We start from the raw sequence: 20,777 nt of genomic DNA on the forward strand, positions 1-20,777 counted from the left end.
CAGAAGCAGGGATGCCTTGCTGCAATTATACAGGGGCTACCACACTCTCGATCACAATGTCACTCTTCCCTATCAGTGATCCTGCTAACCTACAGCCCAATCATAGAACAGAATCATAGAATCCCTACAGTGTAGTAGGCCACTTGACCCATCGAATCTGCACCGACGCTCTGAAAGCATATCTTACCCAGACCCTCTCCCCACCTTAGCTCCATAACCCCACATGTTTACTCTGGCTAATCCATCTAATCTACACATCTTGGGACACAAGGGGGCAATTTAGTGTGGCCAATCCACCTAACTTGCACATCTTTGGACTGTCTCCTGCCCTGTCTCCCTTCTCTCCCCAGCCTCTGTCCCTTCTTCTCACCTTTTAGTCCTCTCCCCACTGTACTCTCTCCCACCAAACATCCCATCTCTCCTCCCATCCCACTGCAGGAATGAAGTACCTGGGAGGGCAGAAAACCTGGACAAAATTGTTAATACAGAGGTATTGCTTAAACAGGGGCCAATGTTGGTCAGTGAGAAACTGGAAGATAGATGAACAGACTTGGTGTTAGTAAGGACACAGGCAGTAGGGTTTTGGATGACCTCAAGTTTACAAAGGGTAGAATGTGGGAAACTAGCCAGGAACACATTAGAGTCAGGCCTGGAGGTAACAATAGCATTAATGAAGGTTTGAGTGAAGGCATGTAATAAATCAGGCATTGTTCCAGAGGTGGAAATCTTTGTGATGGAATGAAGGGAAGATTGATAGCTCTATGCAGTCAGTTAGGGTGTCATAATTACATAAGAACATAAGAAATAGGAGCAGGAGTAGGCCATCTAGCCCTTTTAGCCTGCCCCGCCATTCAATAAGATCATGGCTGATCTGTCGTGTCTCAGTTCCACATTCCCGCCCTCTCCCCATAACCCTTAATCCCCTCTCTTATCAAAAACCCATCAACCCGCGTCTTAAAAATATTTAGCGAGGTAGCCTCCACCACTTCAACGGGCAGAGAATTCCAGAGATTCACCACCCTTTGAGTGAAGAAGTTCTTCCTCAACTCCATTCTAAACCGCCCCCCCTTTATCTTGAGGCTGTGCTGCCTAGTCCTACTGTCCTTTCTGAGTGGGAAGAGTCTCTCCACCTCTATCCTATCCATCCCATTCATCATCTTATATATCTCAATGAGATCTCCCCTCATTCTTCTAAACTCTAACGAGTACAAGCCTAGTTTATTCAGCCTCTCCTCATAGCTCAACCCCTTCAACTCCAGCATCAGCCTAGTAAACCTCCTCTGCACTCCCTCCAAGGCCAAAATATCCTTGCATAAGTACGGCGCCCAAAACTGCACACAGTACTCCAGCTGCGGCCTCACCAATGCCCTATACAACCGCAGCAAGACCTCCCTACTTTTATATTCAATCCCCCTCGCTATGAAGGCCAGCATCCCATTAACCTTCCTGACCACCTGCTGCACCTGCAGGCTGGGTTTTTGCGACTCATGCACAAGGACCCCGAGGTCCCTCTGCACCGTCGCCTCAATTGCCTGATATACCCTCAGGAAGTGGCCAGTGAGAGGTGAGGTGTTGGTGGCTAAGGAACAAAAGCATTGGATAATCCAGGATGATCCAATATTGAAGCAGCTCGAACAGTTCAGACATGTGCTGACAGTTAGATATGTTGGCCGAAATTCTCCCAACTCACCCGCCTCGGGAATGGTAGCAGGCGAGACAGAAGATTTGGTGGACCACTTAAAGGTCCATTGAGCTCAGGTGGGAATTTCCAGTCTTGGGGCACGCACAATGAGAGAATTCTACCCATTAACAGGAGTCATCTCTGACCTTCGGGGAGAAGGCGGTGAGGGGCGAACCAACAGAAGATGTACAGACCAGGGAGCCAATAAATAAAGCCCAAAGAGTGAGACCTACATGACTTACCTTTAGGGAGAGAGGCAGAGAGAAGTCCTGGAGTGCCATCAGAGTGAACAAAGAAAGGAGATGACTTAAAAGTTTTAAGTTGATTTACCAGTGTTAGACACTTTGGTAGGAAGAATAGAGGCATAGAATGTTTTTTAAATGGGGAAAGGCTTTGGAAATCTGAAGCACAAAGGGACTTGGGAGTTCTGGTTCAGGATACTTCAGGTTAACATGCAGGTTCCGTTGGCAGTTAGGAAAGCAAATTCAATGTTAGCATTCATTTCTAAAGGACTAGAAAATAAGAGCAGGGATGTACAGCTGAGACTGTATAAGGCTCTGATCAGATTCCATGTGGAATACTGTATGCATATCTAAGGAAGAATGTGCTGGCCTTGGAGGGGGTCCAGAGGACGTTCACAAGGATGATCCCAGGAATGAAGGGTTTGTCACATGAGGAGCAGTTGAGCAGTCTGGGGCTATACTCAATGGAGTTGTGCAATGTGAGGTAATGTATTCTGGAAGGTCTATTACATATGGGAAATGTAGAGTAAAGAGTATTGATAGGCAGAGGGATCTAGGTGTACAAGTAGTCAGGTCACTGAAAGTGGTAACACAGGTGGAGAAGATGGTCAAGAGGGCATACGGCATGCTTGCCTTCATCGGTCTGAACATTCAGTTTAAAAATTGGCAAGTCATGTTGCAGCTTTATAGAACCATAGTTAGGCCACACTTGGAAGATAGTGTTCAATTCTGGTCGCCACAAAACTAGAAGGATATGGAGGCTTTAGAGAGGGTATAGAAAAGATTTACCAGGATGTTGCCTGGTATGGAGGGCATTAGCTATGAGGAGAGGTTGGAGAAACTTTGTTTGTTCTCACTGGAACGACGGAGGTTGAGGGGCAGCCTGATAGAAGTCTACAAGATTATGAGGGGCACGGAGACAGTGGATAGTCAGAAGCTTTTTCCTAGGGTGGAAGAGTCAATCATCAGGGGACATAGGTTTAAGGATCGAGGGGAAAAGTTTAAAAGAGATGTACAAGGCAAGTTTTTTTACACTGGGTGGTGGGTGTCTGAACTCACTGACAGGGAAGGTAATGGAAGCAGATATGATAGCGGCTTTTAAGGGGCATCTTGACAAATACATGAATAGGATGGGAATGGAGGGATATGGTTCCCGAAAGGGGAGGGGGTTTTAGTTCAGCCAGGCAGCATGATCGGTGCAGGCTTGAAGGGCTGAAGGATATGTTCTTGTGTTGTAATTTTCTTTGTTCTTTGAGTTTAGAAGGATGAGGGGGGGATCTAATTGAAACTTACAGAATACTGAGAAGCCTAGATAAAGTGGACGTGGAGAGGATATTTCCAATAGTGGGAGAGACTAGAACTCGAGGGCACAACCTCAGAATGAAGGGACATTTCTTTACAACTGAAATGAGGAGGAATTTCTTCAGCTAGAGGGTGGTGAATCTGTGGAACTCACTGCCACGGAGGGCTGTGGAGGTCAGGTCATTGAGTGTCTTTAAGACAGAATTAGATAGGTCCTTGATCAATAAGGGGATTATGGGGAGAAGGGAGATGAGAATTGTATCAGCCTTGATTGAATCGTGAACCAGACTCATTTGGTCGAATGACCTAATTCTCCTACATCTTATGGTCTTATGGTATTGCTGCTTCAAGACTGAATCTCAACAACTGGGGGTTTAACAATCGTTAAAAATATTAACAACAGATAACAAGCGAGTAGCTGTGGAATCTTATCTTCCATTTTTAAGTTTAATACATCACTGAGGTGTATTAAGTATCAATAAGATTTATCAGTATTAATAAGGTTTACTAACAGTAGTGTTTATTGATATTAGTAAAGTTTGTTACGATTAGGAAGGTTTATTAGCTGTAATTAATTAATAGATAGAGTTGAGGCAGTTTGAGCTCTGGGTTTTGGAGATTGAGAAGCAGCACCCTGTAAGGGTGAGAACTTTGTGGATAGTATGTTTACAGATCTGGTCGTTGTGCAGCTTAAAGATATGCAGGAAGAGAGGGAAGGGTTGACCACCAGACAGCAGGCAGGCAGTGCAGGAGTGCCTAACTTTTCTGAACAGCTTATTGCCAGGAATATTTAGCATTCAGTCCTGCTCTTCCTCAAGCCAGGTCTCTCTTATCACCACAACTTCATACATAATTCCACATAATTATCTGAGTCTGTAATTTACCAGTCTTACTTCTATATCCCATTCTTTCACATACATGCACAGTAATCCTGACTGTTTCTCCTTTACTCTGACCCCCACTTTATAGATACTGTTTCCTACTCTAGTGTTCTTTACCCCTCCCAAATATTCTGTATCCCTTGGTATTCCTCGCTGATATTATTTCCTGGTTCCCATGCCCCTGCTGAGTTAGTTTAATTCCTCTCCAAAAGCAACAGCGAAATGAGCAAGGAACTCCATCCTGGTTCTGTTTTGGTAAAATCTGTCTAGCCTGAACTGTAGGCTCCTCTCCACCAGGGCTGGTCCCAGTGATCCAGGAGTCTAAACAACCTCCCCCCACTCCACCCACCCCTGCCCATCTTTCCAGCCATGCGGTCATTTACCTTATCTTCCTGTTTCTGTTCTTGTGTGTGGCAATGGGAGTAATCAGGAGATTATTACTTTTAAAGCCCTACATGCTAATTTCCTGCCCAGCGTCCTGAATTCTGACCTGTGGCATTTGTACCAGCTGGAATATTGTGTACAGTTCTGGGCACCTCACTTTAGGAAGGATTTAAACACATTGGAGAGAGTGCAAAAAAGGTTTACAAGGTTGGTTCCAGGGATGAGAAACTTCAGTTATGAGGATAGATTGGAGAGGTCAGGACTGATCTCCTTGGAGAAATGAAGGCTGAGAGGAGATTTGATAGACATGTTCAAAATCATGGGAATGCTGGACAGAGTAGATAGACAGAAACTGTTGCTGCTCATAAATGAAAGAGAGCATTGATATAAAATAAATTGTAAAAAGAAGGAAAAGTGACACGAGGAAAAACCTTCTAACATAGCGAGTGGTTAGGATCAGAACATAATGTCTAAAATTTTGTTGTAGACAGAGTCACACAGCGAGTGGTTAGGATCTGGAATACACTGCCAGAGAGTGCGATGGAGGCAGGGCCAGTTGTAGCATTTAAAGGGAGTTAGATTGTTATCTGAAAGAGAAGAAGGTGCAGGGATATGGGGAGAAGGTAGGAGATTGGCAGAATGCAGATACAATGGGCTGAATGGCCTTCTTCTGGACTTCAGACAATCCTGGGATCCTAGCATCCTCTCCACCTTGGACAGGAACCATTCACACTGGCAGATACTGTTCCAAGATGGCACAGTCACTAACTTCACACCACAGGGAAAGTCACCTTCCTCCCACAAACATCCTGGGGAACAGTTTACAAAGTGAAGAAACATTTTCACAAGTAGGTTTATAGCCCTTCATAAATTAGCTTGTCATTGAACAGGATCAGAATGTCCCTACTGGCAGGAGCAGAAATGGAGAGAATGGTAATGAAGAACATGTCCTAAATACCAGTCATTTCTCTTTGAATCTGGGTCTGTGCCAGTGCTGAATTGTTTACTGTGGAAAGGACCATGTTCCATCTGGTTGTATTCCATCTGGGTGCTAAAATAATCCCAGAATCTTTGCCAAATACCATCAGGAATGTCCCGAGAGGAATTAGCAGCCCATTAGAAGCTGCTATTTGACCTGGGGCTGCTGCTTCACACATTGCAGGTTCAGAGCCCTGTCTCAGACTGTTTGTGCCACACTGTGATTTCTCTATCCTGACCACCCCACCAAATGCTGACTCTGCCGCTCTTCAGTCACATGGCGTAGGCCTCATCATTAACTTATCCAAACAGCCACTCAGCATTGCTGCACTTAGACCCTCAGAGCACTGACCTCAATTCTAAACGTGATTCTAAGCCTAATCCTAATCCCAACTGCTTCCTGAAATCAAGCTCATTCCTGAGATCAATGCAGAACGTGGTCCTGATTTGAATTACAAACCCTTATCCTGATTCTGGTTCAAAGTCAGATCTCAAACCCAATCTCTGGCATGAATCCTGATCCAGGTCCAATCTGGATCCTAATCCAGAACCTGAGCAAAGGCCAGATCCTGACCCAGGGCCTAGGCTGAGGCTGGATCCTGACCCAGGGCCCAGGCTGAGGCTGGATCCTGACCCAGGGCCCAGGCTGAGGCTGGATCCTGACCCAGGGCCCAGGCTGAGGCTGGATCCTGACCCAGGGCCCAGGCCGAGGCCGAATCCTGACCCAGGGCCCAGGCCGAGGCCGAATCCTGACCCAGGGCCCAGGCCGAGGCCGGGTCCTGACCTAGAGTCCAGGCTGAGGCTGGATCCTGACCCAGGGCCTAGGCTGAGGCCGAATCCTGACCCAGGGCCCAGGCCGAGGCCGAATCCTGACCCAGGGCCCAGGCCGAGGCCGAATCCTGACCCAGGGCCCAGGCCGAGGCCGAATCCTGACCCAGGGCCCAGGCCGAGGCCGGGTCCTGACTCAGGGCCCAGGCCAAGGCCGGATCCTGACTCAGGGCCCAGGCTGAGGCCGGATCCCAACCCAGGGCCCAGGCCGAGGCCGAATCCTGGCCCAGGGCCCAGGCTGAGGCCGGGTCCTGACTCAGGGCCCAGGCTGAGGCCGGATCCCAACCCAGGGCCCAGGCTGAGGCTGGGTCCTGACTCAGGGCCCAGGCTGAGGCCGGATCCTGATGCAGGGCCCAGGCTGAGGCTGGGTCCCGACCCAGGGCCCAGGCTGAGGCCGGTCCCGACCCAGGGCCCAGGCTGACATGCCTTTATTATCAAGGTTATCTCTCATAAGAACCTGCCTGAAGAACTCCTGTCTTTCACCTTCTCCTGTCCAACCCTGGCACTAAGACTAATTGCAATTCCCTGTTGGTGCTCTGAACGCCTAGCCTTCCTAGCCTGTCGTGTCTCAGCTCATTTACTAGCAGAACCACATACTTTTGATGGCACTCATGTTGACCCAACATCTCGAGAATTATTCGACCAGGTTTATCCTTCAGTGTTTGAGCAGAGTGATAGTATTGGGGCTGATATATGAACAATTGATGTCCTCAGACTGTCTCAAAGTGATTTACAGCCCAATGAAGCATTTTAAGTGTGCAATAATGAAGGGAAATGAGGTAGTTGGCTCACAGCAGCTTCCCACAAACAGCAATATGCTACGACCAGATCATCTATTTATTGGTGTTGATGAAGGATCAAAAATTAGTCCAGACACAGGAAATTCCCTTCTATTACCCAAATAACACCCTCTAACTATTTGGCTGGGAGACACCAGCAATGTTTTTAGTGCAATTTCTATGTGATTACTGGTCCTGGCCCACTATTCTCCAGGCCCACTAGAGTCCGGCAATGCCAACCTGGCACCCTGGCATTGCTCAAGGGACACCAGCCAGTGCCAAAGGGGCCGTGCCAGTAGAATGGAGCATACTGGGGGCAGGACCGACTAGGGGGAGGGGGGGCAATAGGTGGAGGTGGGGTGGGGGACGGCTGCCACTCAGCACTTGGAGCATTGGGAGAGGGAGGGAGGAGGACGATCGGGCCTGGTCATCAGGGTGAGGTGAGGGAGTGGTTGAAGCTGGTCATGCAGGTGGGGGGGAAACCGCGGCTGGTGGTGTTGGGAATCAGGGCTGGTCACATGAGTGGGGGGGACATCGAGCTGGTCCATGGAGATCTGATAGGCCAGCAATTGAGAGTGGGTGGGTCTGAAAGGCTAGCGATCAGTGGGGTTGTGGGGCTGGCCAGCAACTTATTGCAAGATCCGTTGGGGATCAGCGGGAGGCCAGCATGGAGATGCCACTGCGCATGTGCTGATCTTCACATTGACAGCTCGGCACATGTGCAGTGGCCCACTCAGCACTATGCTGCCGGCCTCCCGAGCGGGAATAGGCCCCACCCTCTACTTACCAGAAGGAATACTGCTGAGGCACTCTGCTTTGTGGTCTGTTCTGATAAGTACACCCAAAAAAAAGGCGGGAAACATTCCCATTTTCGCGCTGTTGGGCACTTAGTTTTTTTGGGGGGAGAATTTTACACTATGGACCTGAGTTTACCATCACAGTGCATCTGTTTTTGGGCGCAAAAGCTTGGTAAAGTTGGCACAACGCGAGTAACGTGATCCACGCCTGCTTGTGTGCTGGTTCCCCCTTTACCAAGGCCCAAAAGTGGCTGCAATCGGGATTCACCAAAAACGGACACGACAGCCATTCTGCCTGAGATCAGTAGGGGACAAGAGGGGTCCGCTGCCACTCTGCCTGAGATCAGTGGGGGAGAAGGGGGGATCTGCTGCTACTCTGCCTTAGATCGGTGGGGCAGCAGGGGAGAGGGGCCCAAGATCAGTCTGGGTGGTGGAGCGGGTTGGGGTATAAGGGGGTCAGCAATGTTGTGGGAGTGGGTCAATGTCTGTGGGGGCCAGGAGAAGGCATTATCCAGCCTGTGACTGATGTGGCAGGGGAGCTGTACTCTATCATTTTATCCCTGCGCATGCGGAGTTGGAGGTGCCGATAGGAGCTGCAGGATTTTGGGCGTGATAGGCCCTCCCACAGGCTTCTGCAGCGCAATTTGGAATTCCTGGTATTTTTGCAGGCAGAGTGCGTAAGGGGGTGCCTGAGAATGGGTTTAAAAGTCAGATCTGAAACACTCCCAGTTTCAAGTCCGCCTAGCACTTAGAATTAATGTGGTAAAATTGGGCCCTCTGTCTCTTTATCCATTTCCCTCTTTTTCTCCTTTCTTTCCACTCTGATTCTGTTGTTCTGTGCTCTCTGCAGCTGTCCCTGTGGCCCAGTGAAGATTGGAACCATTGAAACTAGCTCCTCTGGACAGGTGAGGTTCAACATGTTCCACAAAACTGAATTCTCCCCCAAGTTCACTTTTCACACAGAGTGTGGAGGAACAATCAGTCACAGGAATTACTGAAAGGAAGAATTGGCATTCATCTCTCAATTGATCACATCTCCAGGGTGTCACACACTGCATTCTAACCAAATAAATAAATCCATTGTTATTTAGACCACAAACTGGTTCACACTTGGATTTTACTGTGCAGCCAATTTGCACACAAACAATCTCCACAAAGAGTACATTTAAAAAGGTTAGATAATCAGATTTTAGAGTAAAGTTTATTTACTAGTCACAAGTAAGGCTCACATTAACACTGCAATAAAGTTACTGTGAAATTCACCTAGTTGCCACACTTTGGCACCTGTTTGGGTCACTGCACTGAACCAGTATAGAACATAGAACATAGAACATTACAGCGCAGAACAGGCCCTTATTCCTAGTCTTTGTTTCCTGTCTGCCGACCAGTTTTCTATCCATCATATACTAAACCCAATCCCATGTGCTTTAATTTTACACACTAATCTCCAATGTGGGACTTTGTCAAAAGCCTTTTGAAAGTCCAAATAAATCACATCCATTGGTTCCTCCTCATCAACTCTATTAGTTACATCCTGAAGAATTCCAATAGATTTATCAAGCATTATTTCCCTTTTGTAAATCCATGCTGACTGTGTCCAATCCTGCCACTGTTTTTCAAGTCCTTTTATGTTTCCTGCATGCTTACTCTCAAACTCTATTTTTCCCTTCTTAGTCAATCTCTTGGTCCTTGTTTGATGAATTTTAAACTACTCCCAACCCTCAGGTCTGTTTTTTCCTATGGCCAATTTGTATGCCTCTATTTGGATTGCATACAATCTCTAATCTCCTTGTAGACTAGGGTTTGAACACCTTTCCCATTTTACTTTTGCACCAGACATGAATGAACAATTATTGCAGTTCACCTACGCACTCTTTGAATGTTTGCCATTGCCAATTCAACATCATCACTTTAAGTAATGTTTTCCATTCCATCATAGCCAACTTGCATCTCATACCATCCTAGTTTCCTTTATTCAGGCCCTAGTCTCAGAATCAACTATGTCATTCTCCATCTTGATGAAGAATTCTAGCATATTATGGTCACTAATCCACAAAGGGCCTCACACAACTAGATTGCCAAGTATTTCTTTCTCATTAAACAATACCCACTCTAGGATGGCCTGTTCTCTAGTTGGATCCTCAATGTATTGGTCCAGTAAACCATCCCGTATACACTCCACGAATTCCTCCTCTACAATATTGTGACTAATTTGATTTGCCCAATCTTTCTGCAGATTAAAGTCACTCATAATTACAAATGTTCCCTAATCACATGCACCTCTAATTTTCTATTTAATACCATTCTCTACATCTCCACTACAGTTAGGGGGTCTATGTACAACTTCCACTAATATTTTTTGCCCCTTCATGTTTCTCAGCTCTACCTAGAGAGATTCCATATTGTCAGAGCTCGTATCTTTCCTCACTGTTGCATTAATTTCCTCTTTAACCAACAATGCAACTCCACCGCCTTTACCTTTTGTCTATCTTTCCTAAATGCTGAATACCCCTGGATGTTCAGTTCCTATCCCTGGTCACCCTGAAACATTGTCTCGGTAATCCGGACTACATCATGCCTGTTTACATCTATTTGTGTGATTAATTTATTTGCTTTATTGTGAATGCTTCCATATTAAGGCACAAAGCCTCAAGGCTTGTCTTTTTAACATTACAGTTTGATTCCGGCCCTTAATTTCTCTGCCTATCACTTTTCTTATTCCCCTTTCTCTCTTTTGTTCTTGTCCTTGATTCTGCCTCCTCTGATTCCTTACACAGGTTCCCATCCACTGCCATTTTAGTTTAAACTCTCCCCAACCACTCCAGCAAATATTCCTTCTTGGACATCAGTCCTGATCCTACCCAGGTATAAATCACCCAGTTTGTAGTGGTCCCACTTCTCCCAGAACTGGTCCCAATGTCCCAGGGATCTGAAACCATCCCCCTTTCCCATCGCTTCACCAAGTATTCATCTGATACATCTGTTGTTTCTACTCTGACTAGCACGAGGCACAAGTAATACTCCTGAGATCACTTCCTTTGAGGTCCTACTTTTCAACTTACTTGCTCCCTATAATCTGTCTTTAGGACCTCATCGCTTATTTTACCTATGTCATTTGTATCAATGTGTATCGCGACCACTGGCTGTTCGCCCTCCACATCAGAATGTCCTGCAATCACTTTGAGACATCTTTGACTCTAGCACTAGGGAGGCAACATACCATCCTGGAATCCCTTTTGCAGCACAGAAATACCTATCTATTCTCCTTACAATTTAATCCCCTATTACTATTGCATTCTCACACCTTTTACTCCTCCCCGTGCAGCAGAGCCAACCATGATGCTATGAATTTAGCTGCTGTTGTTATCCTCTGAGAGGTCATTCCTCTAAACAGTAGTATCCAAAGTGGTGTACCTGTTTTGCAGGGGGAGTAGCCATTGGAGATTCCTGCACTGCCTGCCTAGCCCTCGTGCTCTGCCTGGTGGTCACCCATTTCCTTCCTGCCTGTGGAATCTGAGCCTGTGGTGTAACTACCTTTCTATATGCACTATCCATGACACTCTCCACCTCACAGATGCTCCACAGTGTCCCCACCTGCTGCTCCAGTTCTGAAACAGGGGTTTCTAGATGGTGCACCTGGAGATATTTCCTGCACAAATGCTGGCCCCAGGCACTGGAGGCTATAGAAAGACTTGGACAGGTTAGGAGAGTGGACAAAGAAATGGCAAATGGAATACAATATGGAAAAGTGTGAGGTAGAAAGAATAGAGAGATAGCCTATTTTCTAAATGGGGAGAGAATTCTGAAATTGGAAGCACAAAGGGACTTGGGAGTCCCAGTTCAGGATTCTCTTAAGTTTAACTTGCAGCTTGAGTTGGTAGTTAGGAAGGCAAATGCTATGTTAGCACTCATTGTGAGAGAATCAGAATGCAAAAACAGGGATGTGCTGCTGAAGCTTCAGAAGGCTCTGGTCAGACTGCATTTGGAATATTGTGAGCAATCGTATCTTAGGAAAGATGTACTGGCATTGGAGAGGATCCAGAGGAATTTCACGAGAATGATCCCAGGAATGAAAATCTTGATGTATGAGGAGCTTTTGAGGACTCTGGGTCTGTACTCAATGGAGTTTAGAAGGATGAGGTGGGGGGATCTCATTGAAACTTACAGAATACTGAAAGGCCTGGATAGAGTGGATGTGGAGAAGATGTTTCCATTAGTTGGAGAGTTGCTCCTATACCTTATGGTCTTATAAAGAATGCCAAACAGTGTGTTAGGAAGTTGGAATGAATTTAGAGTATTTACTGAAATACCTAACAGGGGACAGCCAGCTCTATCTCACTGGTGGATCTGTACAGAAGAGATACTGCCTGATGGCACATATAAGGCCAAAGAGCCATTAGTAGGCCAAGACTTTGAAGAGAGATTAGGGAATCAGGATATCAGAGTGGACTAGCCTACTGCAGGGAAAGTACGTTTGGCTTCGTATTCCTGGAAGTATAAATCAATTGACATGAAGGTTGCATTTTTACAAAGTGAAATGTTTGAAGTTTGAAGTTTTTTTGAGACTGCCCAGAGAAACTAATGATATAGAAGGAAAGCTATGGAAATTGAACAAGTGTTGAATGACATAATGTTTTTCCATTAGGCCTATCCTATTGAAAGCTGGTTGCGTTCAGTTAAAGGTGGATTCTGCAATGTTCCACTCTTGCCATAAGGAGAAACAGCTGATTTATCATCATGCATATTGATGATTTCATTTGGGGAGGCTCTGCTGAATTTGTGCAAGGGGTAATTGAGAAGATGAAGAAGAGATTTAAGCTAAGAAGTCAAGTTTCGGGGGCTTTAAATACATAGGTTCAGATAACAAGCAAAACAAGTTAGGAATGACATTGAATCAGCAGTCTTGTCTAGAAAATATCAATCATATCCCTATACCTCACGTTAGATCCCCACAAAAAGAGAATCGAGCTACCAAGGAAGAAAAAGAATAACTGAGAGTTTGATAGGACGGTTGAACTGGTTGGAGAAGTTTGTTTGGGCAATTGAACTGGGTTGTGCACTCAGACTAGACTTGTGGCTATAATTGTGTTAAATCTATGCACCATGATGAAACATGCTTCAGCTGAGGAAATTCTAAGAGCACAGTAGCACAGTGGTTGGTACTGCTGTTCGCAGCACTGGAGTCCCGGGTTCAATTCTGGCCTTGGGTCACTATCTGTATGGAGTTCGCATGTTCTCCCTGTGTCTGTGCAGGTTTCCTCCAGATGCTCTGGTTTCCTCCTAACCTTTAGATTGACTGGCCATTCTAAATTGCTCCTTAGTGTTGGGGGATTATCAGGGTAAATACATGGTGTTACAGAGATAGGGCCTCAGCTGGATTATTGTCTATGTGGGTTCAATGACCGAATGGTTTTTTGCAAAGTAGGGATTCTATTATTAGATTTAATGAAAAAAGCCACATCGGGAAAGATGTGTGCTCAGGTTCTTAGCCTTGGGTGAGTCAGCGATATGAGGTTGGTTATTTTTAGTGATACTGCACATGCTAATCTCCTACGTGGATGTTCTAGCTCAGCAGGGTATATCATATTCCTGGTGGGAAATAGTGCTGTCCATGGCTTGGGAGGCCAAGAAAATAAACAGTTGTAAAAAGCCCATTCGCTGCTGAGACATTGGCATTGGTACAAGCACTGGATATGGGGCTTTACCTGAACAATATATTGTCAAAGATTTCATATAAGGGGGAATGCAGGAAAAAAATGTTACAAAGGCAACCAGTCTCTTTGAGCCAATGGTCATTCAACAAAGAATGTAATTGAGAAAAAGCTAAGAATGGATTAGCCAGCATAAAGGAAATATTAGAGTGAAGGGAAATCTCTAAATACAATGAGTTGACACAAGTAACCAACTGTCTGACTGTTTTACAAAAAGAAGTGCCTGCTCTAAGAAATTACTGAATACCTTAGAAAAGGGCTGTCTAATATTATAATGATGAAATAAAAAACTAATTTCTGTTCATGTAATGGCTTATGTGTATTTGATAAAGGAGTTATGGGATTCATAGATGTGAAAATCTGAGATCATTTATTTCTATTTAAATTCAAAAAAGGGAATCTGTCAATATACTACAGATCAGAGTGGCAATGATCTCAATCAAAAAATTGCCAATAAAACCTCTGACATTTAAAATTTATTTATTAGTGTCACAAGTAGGCTTACATTAACACTGCAGTGAAGTTACTGTGAAAATCCCCTAGTCGCCACATTCCAGCGCCTGTTCTGGTAGCAATGCTGTCTCAGAGCAATGGGTTCAATTCCGGGCTTGAGTCACAGTTTGTGCAGAGTTTGCATGTTCTCCCCGTGTTGGTATGGATTTCCTCCGGGTGCTTCAGTTTCCTCCCACGGTCTGAAAGACATACTAGTTAGGTGCATTGGCCATGCTAAATTCTCCCTTAGTGTACTAGAATAGGCGCTGGAGTGACGCTAATAAATAAATTTTAAATCGTAGAGTCTGTGACTCTATGACAGACCTCTTATAATAGACCTGCCATCCCAGGAATCAGCCTGGTAAACCTTCAGTGTACTCCCTCTATAGCAAGCACATTGAGGGAGAATTTAGCATGGCCAATGCACCTAACTAGCACATCTTTTGGACTGTGGGAGGAAACTGGAGCACCCAGAGGAAACTTAGACCCGTGGAGAACATGCAAACTCCACACAAATGGTAACCCAAGCCGGGAATTGAACCCAGCACTCTGAGACAGCATTGCTAACCAGTGTGCCATCGTGATGTATGATTATGCTGTAAATAGAGACAGCTGCAACATTTTGGGGTTACATGGGGAAACATAAAAACTGGAAGCAGGAGTAGGCCGTTTGGCCCTTCGAGCCTGCTCAGCAATTCATTTTGACCATGCCTGATCATTGAATTCAATATCCTGGTCTCCCCTTCCCCCAGTATCCCTTGATCCCTTTAGCCCCAAAAGATATATTTAATTTCTTCTTGAATTCAGACAACGTTTTGGCCTCAACTACTTTCTGTGGTAGTGAATTCCACACATTCGCCACCCTCTGGGTGAAGAAATTTCTCCTCACCTCAGTTCTAAAAGGTTTACCCCTTATCCTCAAACCATGACCCCTAATTTTGGACTCCCCTAACACTAGGAATATTCTTTCTGAATTTACCCTGTCTAACCCTGTTAGAATTTTATAAATTTCTCTCGCTCTTCTAAACACCAGTGAATATAATCCAACCAGTTAAGTCTGTCCTCTTATGAAAGACCTACCATGCCAGGAATCAGCCTGGTAAAGCTTCAGTGTAATCCCTCTATAGCAAGGACATCCTTCCCTCAGATAAGGACACCAAAATTGCACACAATATTCCAGATGTGGCCTCATCAATGCCCTATACAATTGCATCCTTGTACCTATATTCAAATCCTCTTACTATGAAGGCCAACATAGAACATAGAACATAGAACATTACAGCGCAGAACAGGCCCTTCGGCCCACGATGTTGCGCCGACCAGTTAAAAAAAAACAACAACAATGACCCACTAACCTAAACCAATCCCTTTTCGTCCATAAACCTGTCCACAGACCTCTTAAACGCCCCCAAACTAGGCGCATTTACAACTGCAGCAGGCAGGGCATTCCAATCCCTCACCACCCTCTGGGTAAAGAACCTACCCCTGACATCTGTCCTATAACTACCCCCCCTTAGTTTAAAGCCATGCCCCCTCGTGCTAGATTTTTCCATCAGAGGAAAAAGGCTATCACTATCCACCCTATCTAAACCTCTAATCATCTTATATGTTTCAATAAGATCCCCTCTTAGCCGCCTTCTTTCCAGCGAAAACAACCCCAAATCCCTCAGCCTCTCCTCATAGGATCTCCCCTCCATACCAGGCAACATCCTGGTAAACCTCCTCTGCACCCTCTCCAAAGCCTCCACATCCTTCCTGTAATGTGGGGACCAGAACTGCACACAATACTCCAAGTGTGGCCGCACCAGAGTTGTGTACAGTTGCAACATAACGCTACGACTCCTAAATTCAATCCCCCTACCAATAAACGCCAAGACACTGTATGCCTTCTTAACAACCTTATCTACTTGATTCCCAACTTTCAGGGATCTATGTACACATACACCTAGATCCCTCTGCTCCTCCACACTATTCAAAGTCTTCCCGTTAGCCCTATACTCAACACATCTGTTATTCCTACCAAAGTGAATTACCTCACATTTCTCTGCATTAAACTCCATCCGCCACCTCGCGGCCCAGCTCTGCAACCTGTCTAAGTCTTCCTGCAAACTATGACACCCTTCCTCACTATCTACCACACCTCCGACTTTGGTGTCATCAGCAAATTTACTGATCCACCCAACTATACCCTCATCCAGATCATTAATAAAAATCACAAACAGCAGTGGCCCCAACACAGATCCCTGAGGCACACCACTTGTAACCGAACTCCATGATGAATATTTACCGTCAACCACTACCCTCTGTCTCCTATCCGCTAGCCAATTCCTAATCCAGTTCCTTAGATCACCCCCAATCCCATACATCTGCATTTTGTGCAGAAGCCTACCATGGTGAACCTTATCAAACGCCTTACTAAAATCCATATACACCACGTCCACTGCCTTACCCCCATCCACCTCTTTGGTCACTTTCTCAAAAAACTCAATAAGGTTAGTAAGGCACGACCTACCCGCCACAAAACCATGCTGACTATCTCCAATCAACTCATTACTCTCCAAATAACTATAAATCCTATCCCTAATAATTTTTTCCAAAACCTTGCCCACAACAGAAGTGAGACTCACCGGTCTATAATTCCCGGGGAAGTCTCTGTTCCCCTTCTTAAACAATGGGACAACATTCGCTAACCTCCAATCATCTGGTACTATACCAGAGGCCAACGACGACCTGAAGATCAGAGCCAGAGGCTCTGCAATCACTTCTCTTGCCTCCCAGAGAATCCTGGGGTAAATCCCATCCGGACCAGGGGACTTATCTATTTTCAGCCCCTCCAGAATATCCAGCACATCCTCCTTATCAACTGTAACGCTGTCAATTCTACTCCCCTGCAACCCAGTGTCCTCCTCAGCTATATCCATGTCCCCCTGCGTGAACACCGAAGAGAAATATTGGTTCAATGCTTCACCAATCTCCTCCGGTTCCACACATAACTTCCCTCTTCCGTCTATAACTGGCCCTAACCTTGCCCTAACCAACCTTCTGTTCTTGACATACCTATAGAACGCCTTAGGATTCTCCTTAACCCTATCAGCCAAAGTCTTCTCATGTCCTCTTTTAGCCCTTCTTAGCTCGCTCTTCAACTCCCTCCTAGCCAATCTAAAGCTCTCTAGTGCACTACCCGAGTGCTCACATCTCATCCGAACATAAGCCTCCTTTTTCTTTTTAACCAACGAATCAACTTTTTTGGTGCACCACGGTTCCCTAGCCTTACCAATTCCACCTTGCCTGACAGGGACATACCTATCACAGACTCGCAGTAGCTGCTCCTTGAAAAAACTCCACATTTCGGACGTTCCCAATCCCTGTAATCTCCTAGTCCAACCTATGTTTCCTAATTCTCTCCTAATAGCCTCATAATTACCCTTCCCCAGCTAAAACCACTGGCCCGAGGTTCATGCCTATCCCTTTCCATCACTAAGGTGAACGTAACCGAATTGTGGTCACTATCACCAAAATGCACACCAACTTCCAAATCCAACACCTGATCTGGCTCATTTCCCAGCACCAAATCCAATATAGCCTCACCTCTAGTTGGCCTATCTACATACTGAGTCAAAAAACCTTCCTGCACACTTTGCACAAAAACTGACCCCTCTAACGAGCTAGAGCTATAACAATTCCAATCAATATTAGTAAAGTTAAAATCCCCCATAACAATTACCCTATTACTTTCACTCCTAACCAGGATCGTCTCCGCAATCCTTTCCTCAACCTCTCTAGAACTTTTAGGAGGTCTATAAAAGACTCCCAACAGGGTGACCTCTCCTCTCCTATTTCTAATCTCCGCCCATACTACCTCAACAGACAAGTCCTCATCAAACCTCCTCTCTGACACTGTAATACAATCCCTGACCAATAATGCTACCCCTCCCCCCCTTCTACCTCCTTCTCTACTTCTACTAAAACATACGATTTGCTTTCTTTACTACCTGCTGTACCTGCGGGTTAACTTTCAGCGATTGAGCTACTTGTCGGCCTGTGGCTTTGAGGAAGAGGTATACAATAAAATAACTTGAACCTAAATACAGTGTGAAGTGATTCTTCCACCACAATAACTTATCGTATGTAATGTCAGTGTATATTAGATGGCAGGATGTAGGGTGTGTTAATATCAGTGTATAATTTGATGGCAGGATGCTGGGTGTGTTAATGTCAGTGTATATTAGATAACAGGATGCTGGGTGTGTGAATGTTAGTGTATATTAGATGACAGGATGCCATGTGTGTTAACATCAGTGTATATTAGATGGCGGGATGGTGGGTGTGTGAATGTCAGTATTCATTGGATGGCAGGATGCTGGGTGTATGAATATTAGTGTATATTAGATGGCAGGATGCTGGATGTGTGAATATTAGTGTTTATTAGATGGCAGGATGCCGGCTGTGTTAATGTCATTGTATATTAGATGGCAGGATGGTGGGTATGTTAATGTCAGTGTATATTAGATGGCAGGACGTAGGGTGTGTGAACATCTTCTAAGCAAAGTTAAAGCTCGTGTATTGAAAGGGACAATACCAACATGGATAGTAAATTGCCTGGTGATTGGAAACAGTGGTGCTCAGTTCTGAAGAAGTGATATTGATTTGAAATGGTATCTCTGTTTCTCTGTCTGCAAATGCCAGCCCTGCTGAGCTTTTTCAACACTCTGTCTTTCAGAACCCTGGACTTTTAACAGGAGCAAAGAGTAGAAGAGCAAGGCAGTATGTTGAACTTGTATAAGACTTGTTCAGCCTCAACTGGAGTACTCCATCTACGTGTGGATACCACTCTTTCTGAAGGATGTGAAAGCATTGGAGAGAGTCCAAAAAAGGTTCATGAGGAATGGTTCTAGGGATGAGGAATGTTAGTTATGAGGATAGATTGGAGAGGTTGGGACTGTTCTTCTTGGAGTGAAGAAGGCCAAGAGGAGATCTGATAAGAGATGTTCTAAATCATGAGGGGGCTGGACAGAATGGATAGGGAGGAACTGTTCCCCATCATAAAAGGGTCAAGAACAATTTTAGGCATGGAGAGGGGAGAACAAATACGAGGAAAAACCCTTTCACACTAGTTTTTAGGGCTTGGAATGCACTGCCTGAGAGTGTCGTGAAGGCAGGTTCAATTAAAGTATTCAAGAGGAAATTAGATTGTTATCTAAATAGGAATGCAGGATTACAAGGAGAGGGCAGGGGAATGGCACAAAGTGAACTGCTCATTTGGAGGGCCAGTGCTGACACAAAGGGTCGAATGGCCTCCTATAGTTCCCTACCCACTCTGCCCAACCCCCTCATGATCAAACCATTGCTCTCACATCTCCTCTCAGCCTTCCCTTCTCCAAGGAGAATAACTCCAGCTTCTTCAATCTATCCTCATAAGTGAAATTCCTCATCCCTGGAACCATTCTTGTGAATCTTTTCTGCATTCTCTCCAATGCCTTCACTTCCTTTCTAAAGTATGCCGCTTGGAACTGTATGCAATAATGCATCCAAAGCCAAACTAGTCTCTTATACAAGTTCAACACATCCTCCTTGCTCTATTATTGGAGGCAGTATGTTTTATTAACTGCTCTCTCCACCTGTTCTGCCACCTTGAATGATTTATGCACGTATACACCCAGGCACCTCTGCTCCTGCATTCCCTTTACAATTATATGCTTTTGTTTATATTGTGCCTCCATGTTCTTCCTACCAAAATGAATCATTTCACATTTCTCTGTACTGAATTTCATCTGCTACTATCTGCCTACTTCTCTGTTTTTTTGAGGTTCTCCACTCTTTTTGAGGGGATGGTTTTAAAGAGACTCTGCATGAGCATGTTACCAGCCTATTGCACATTTCAACTCCACCAACATCACTTTAAGAAGAGCAAAGAGTGTGCAGTCTGTTTTCTGTTTCATCAGCTTACTGATTGTAAGGTTCCATCTTGGTGTCTAGGCCTGACCTGTGCTTCTGTTTGTTATCACAGATGCACGATTAACGTCATCGCCCTCTTGCCTTGAAGACCTGGAGGACATATTCCAGCTGTCCTGAGTCTGGTGCTGAACTCAGCTGAAATTTAATAACATTTATTGAGAGTTTTATGTATCTGTGAACCCCACTGGGGTAAATCTTCCTTCACCCCTCTGTTCCCCTGAAATGATATCTTAAATCGTGTGTGATATTAGTAGAGGAGTGACAATGGAACTTTCCACTATGCAAATAAAAGCTATACACAGGTCTGGCTGTGTCGTTATTTAATTGAAAACTGCTAATAACACAGAGTGGACAGTGACAACAACTTGTATTTACGTAGCAGCTTCAGCAAAGTAAAATATCCCATAGGAGCTTTACAGGATCATTTTCCAACCAGGTTTGACACCGATGAGTAGTATGTAAACATCTGGACTAACGGTTAAAGGTTGGGTCAAAGAGGTGGGTTTTAAAGAGCATCTTAAAGAGGACAGAGAACAGAAATGTAGAAAGATTTAGGGATAAAATTTAAGAGCCTAGGTCCCAGACACAGTGATGGAAAACAGAAACTTCAGAACAGGAGAGCTGCAGAGATCTCAGAGGGTTGTGGAGCTGGAGGAGGTTTATTTAAAAATAATTCATTCACATGATGTAGGTGTCACTGGCTAGGCCAGCATTTATTATCCATCCCTTATTACCTTTTTGAGAGGT

At 45.1% G+C, this 20,777-nt stretch overlaps 1 protein-coding gene across 1 annotated transcript in view; it reads left to right on the plus strand.

Annotated features, from left to right (window-relative positions):
• The window catches only part of mybpha (myosin binding protein Ha), a 53,764-nt gene extending 33,430 nt beyond the window's left edge, over positions 1–20,334 (plus strand). Inside the window, exons 10-11 of the mRNA XM_080209784.1 lie at positions 8,723–8,777; positions 20,083–20,334. Of these exons, the coding sequence (XP_080065910.1) occupies positions 8,723–8,742 (20 nt within the window). The 3' untranslated portion in view covers positions 8,743–8,777; positions 20,083–20,334. The remainder of the gene's footprint in view (positions 1–8,722; positions 8,778–20,082) is intronic.
• Positions 20,335–20,777: the final 443 nt, after the last annotated feature.

Source organism: Carcharhinus amblyrhynchos, chromosome 22 (genome assembly GCF_965287045.1).
Source record: "Carcharhinus amblyrhynchos chromosome 22, sCarAmb.v2.hapA, whole genome shotgun sequence".
In the NCBI taxonomy this organism is placed as follows: domain Eukaryota; kingdom Metazoa; phylum Chordata; class Chondrichthyes; order Carcharhiniformes; family Carcharhinidae; genus Carcharhinus; species Carcharhinus amblyrhynchos.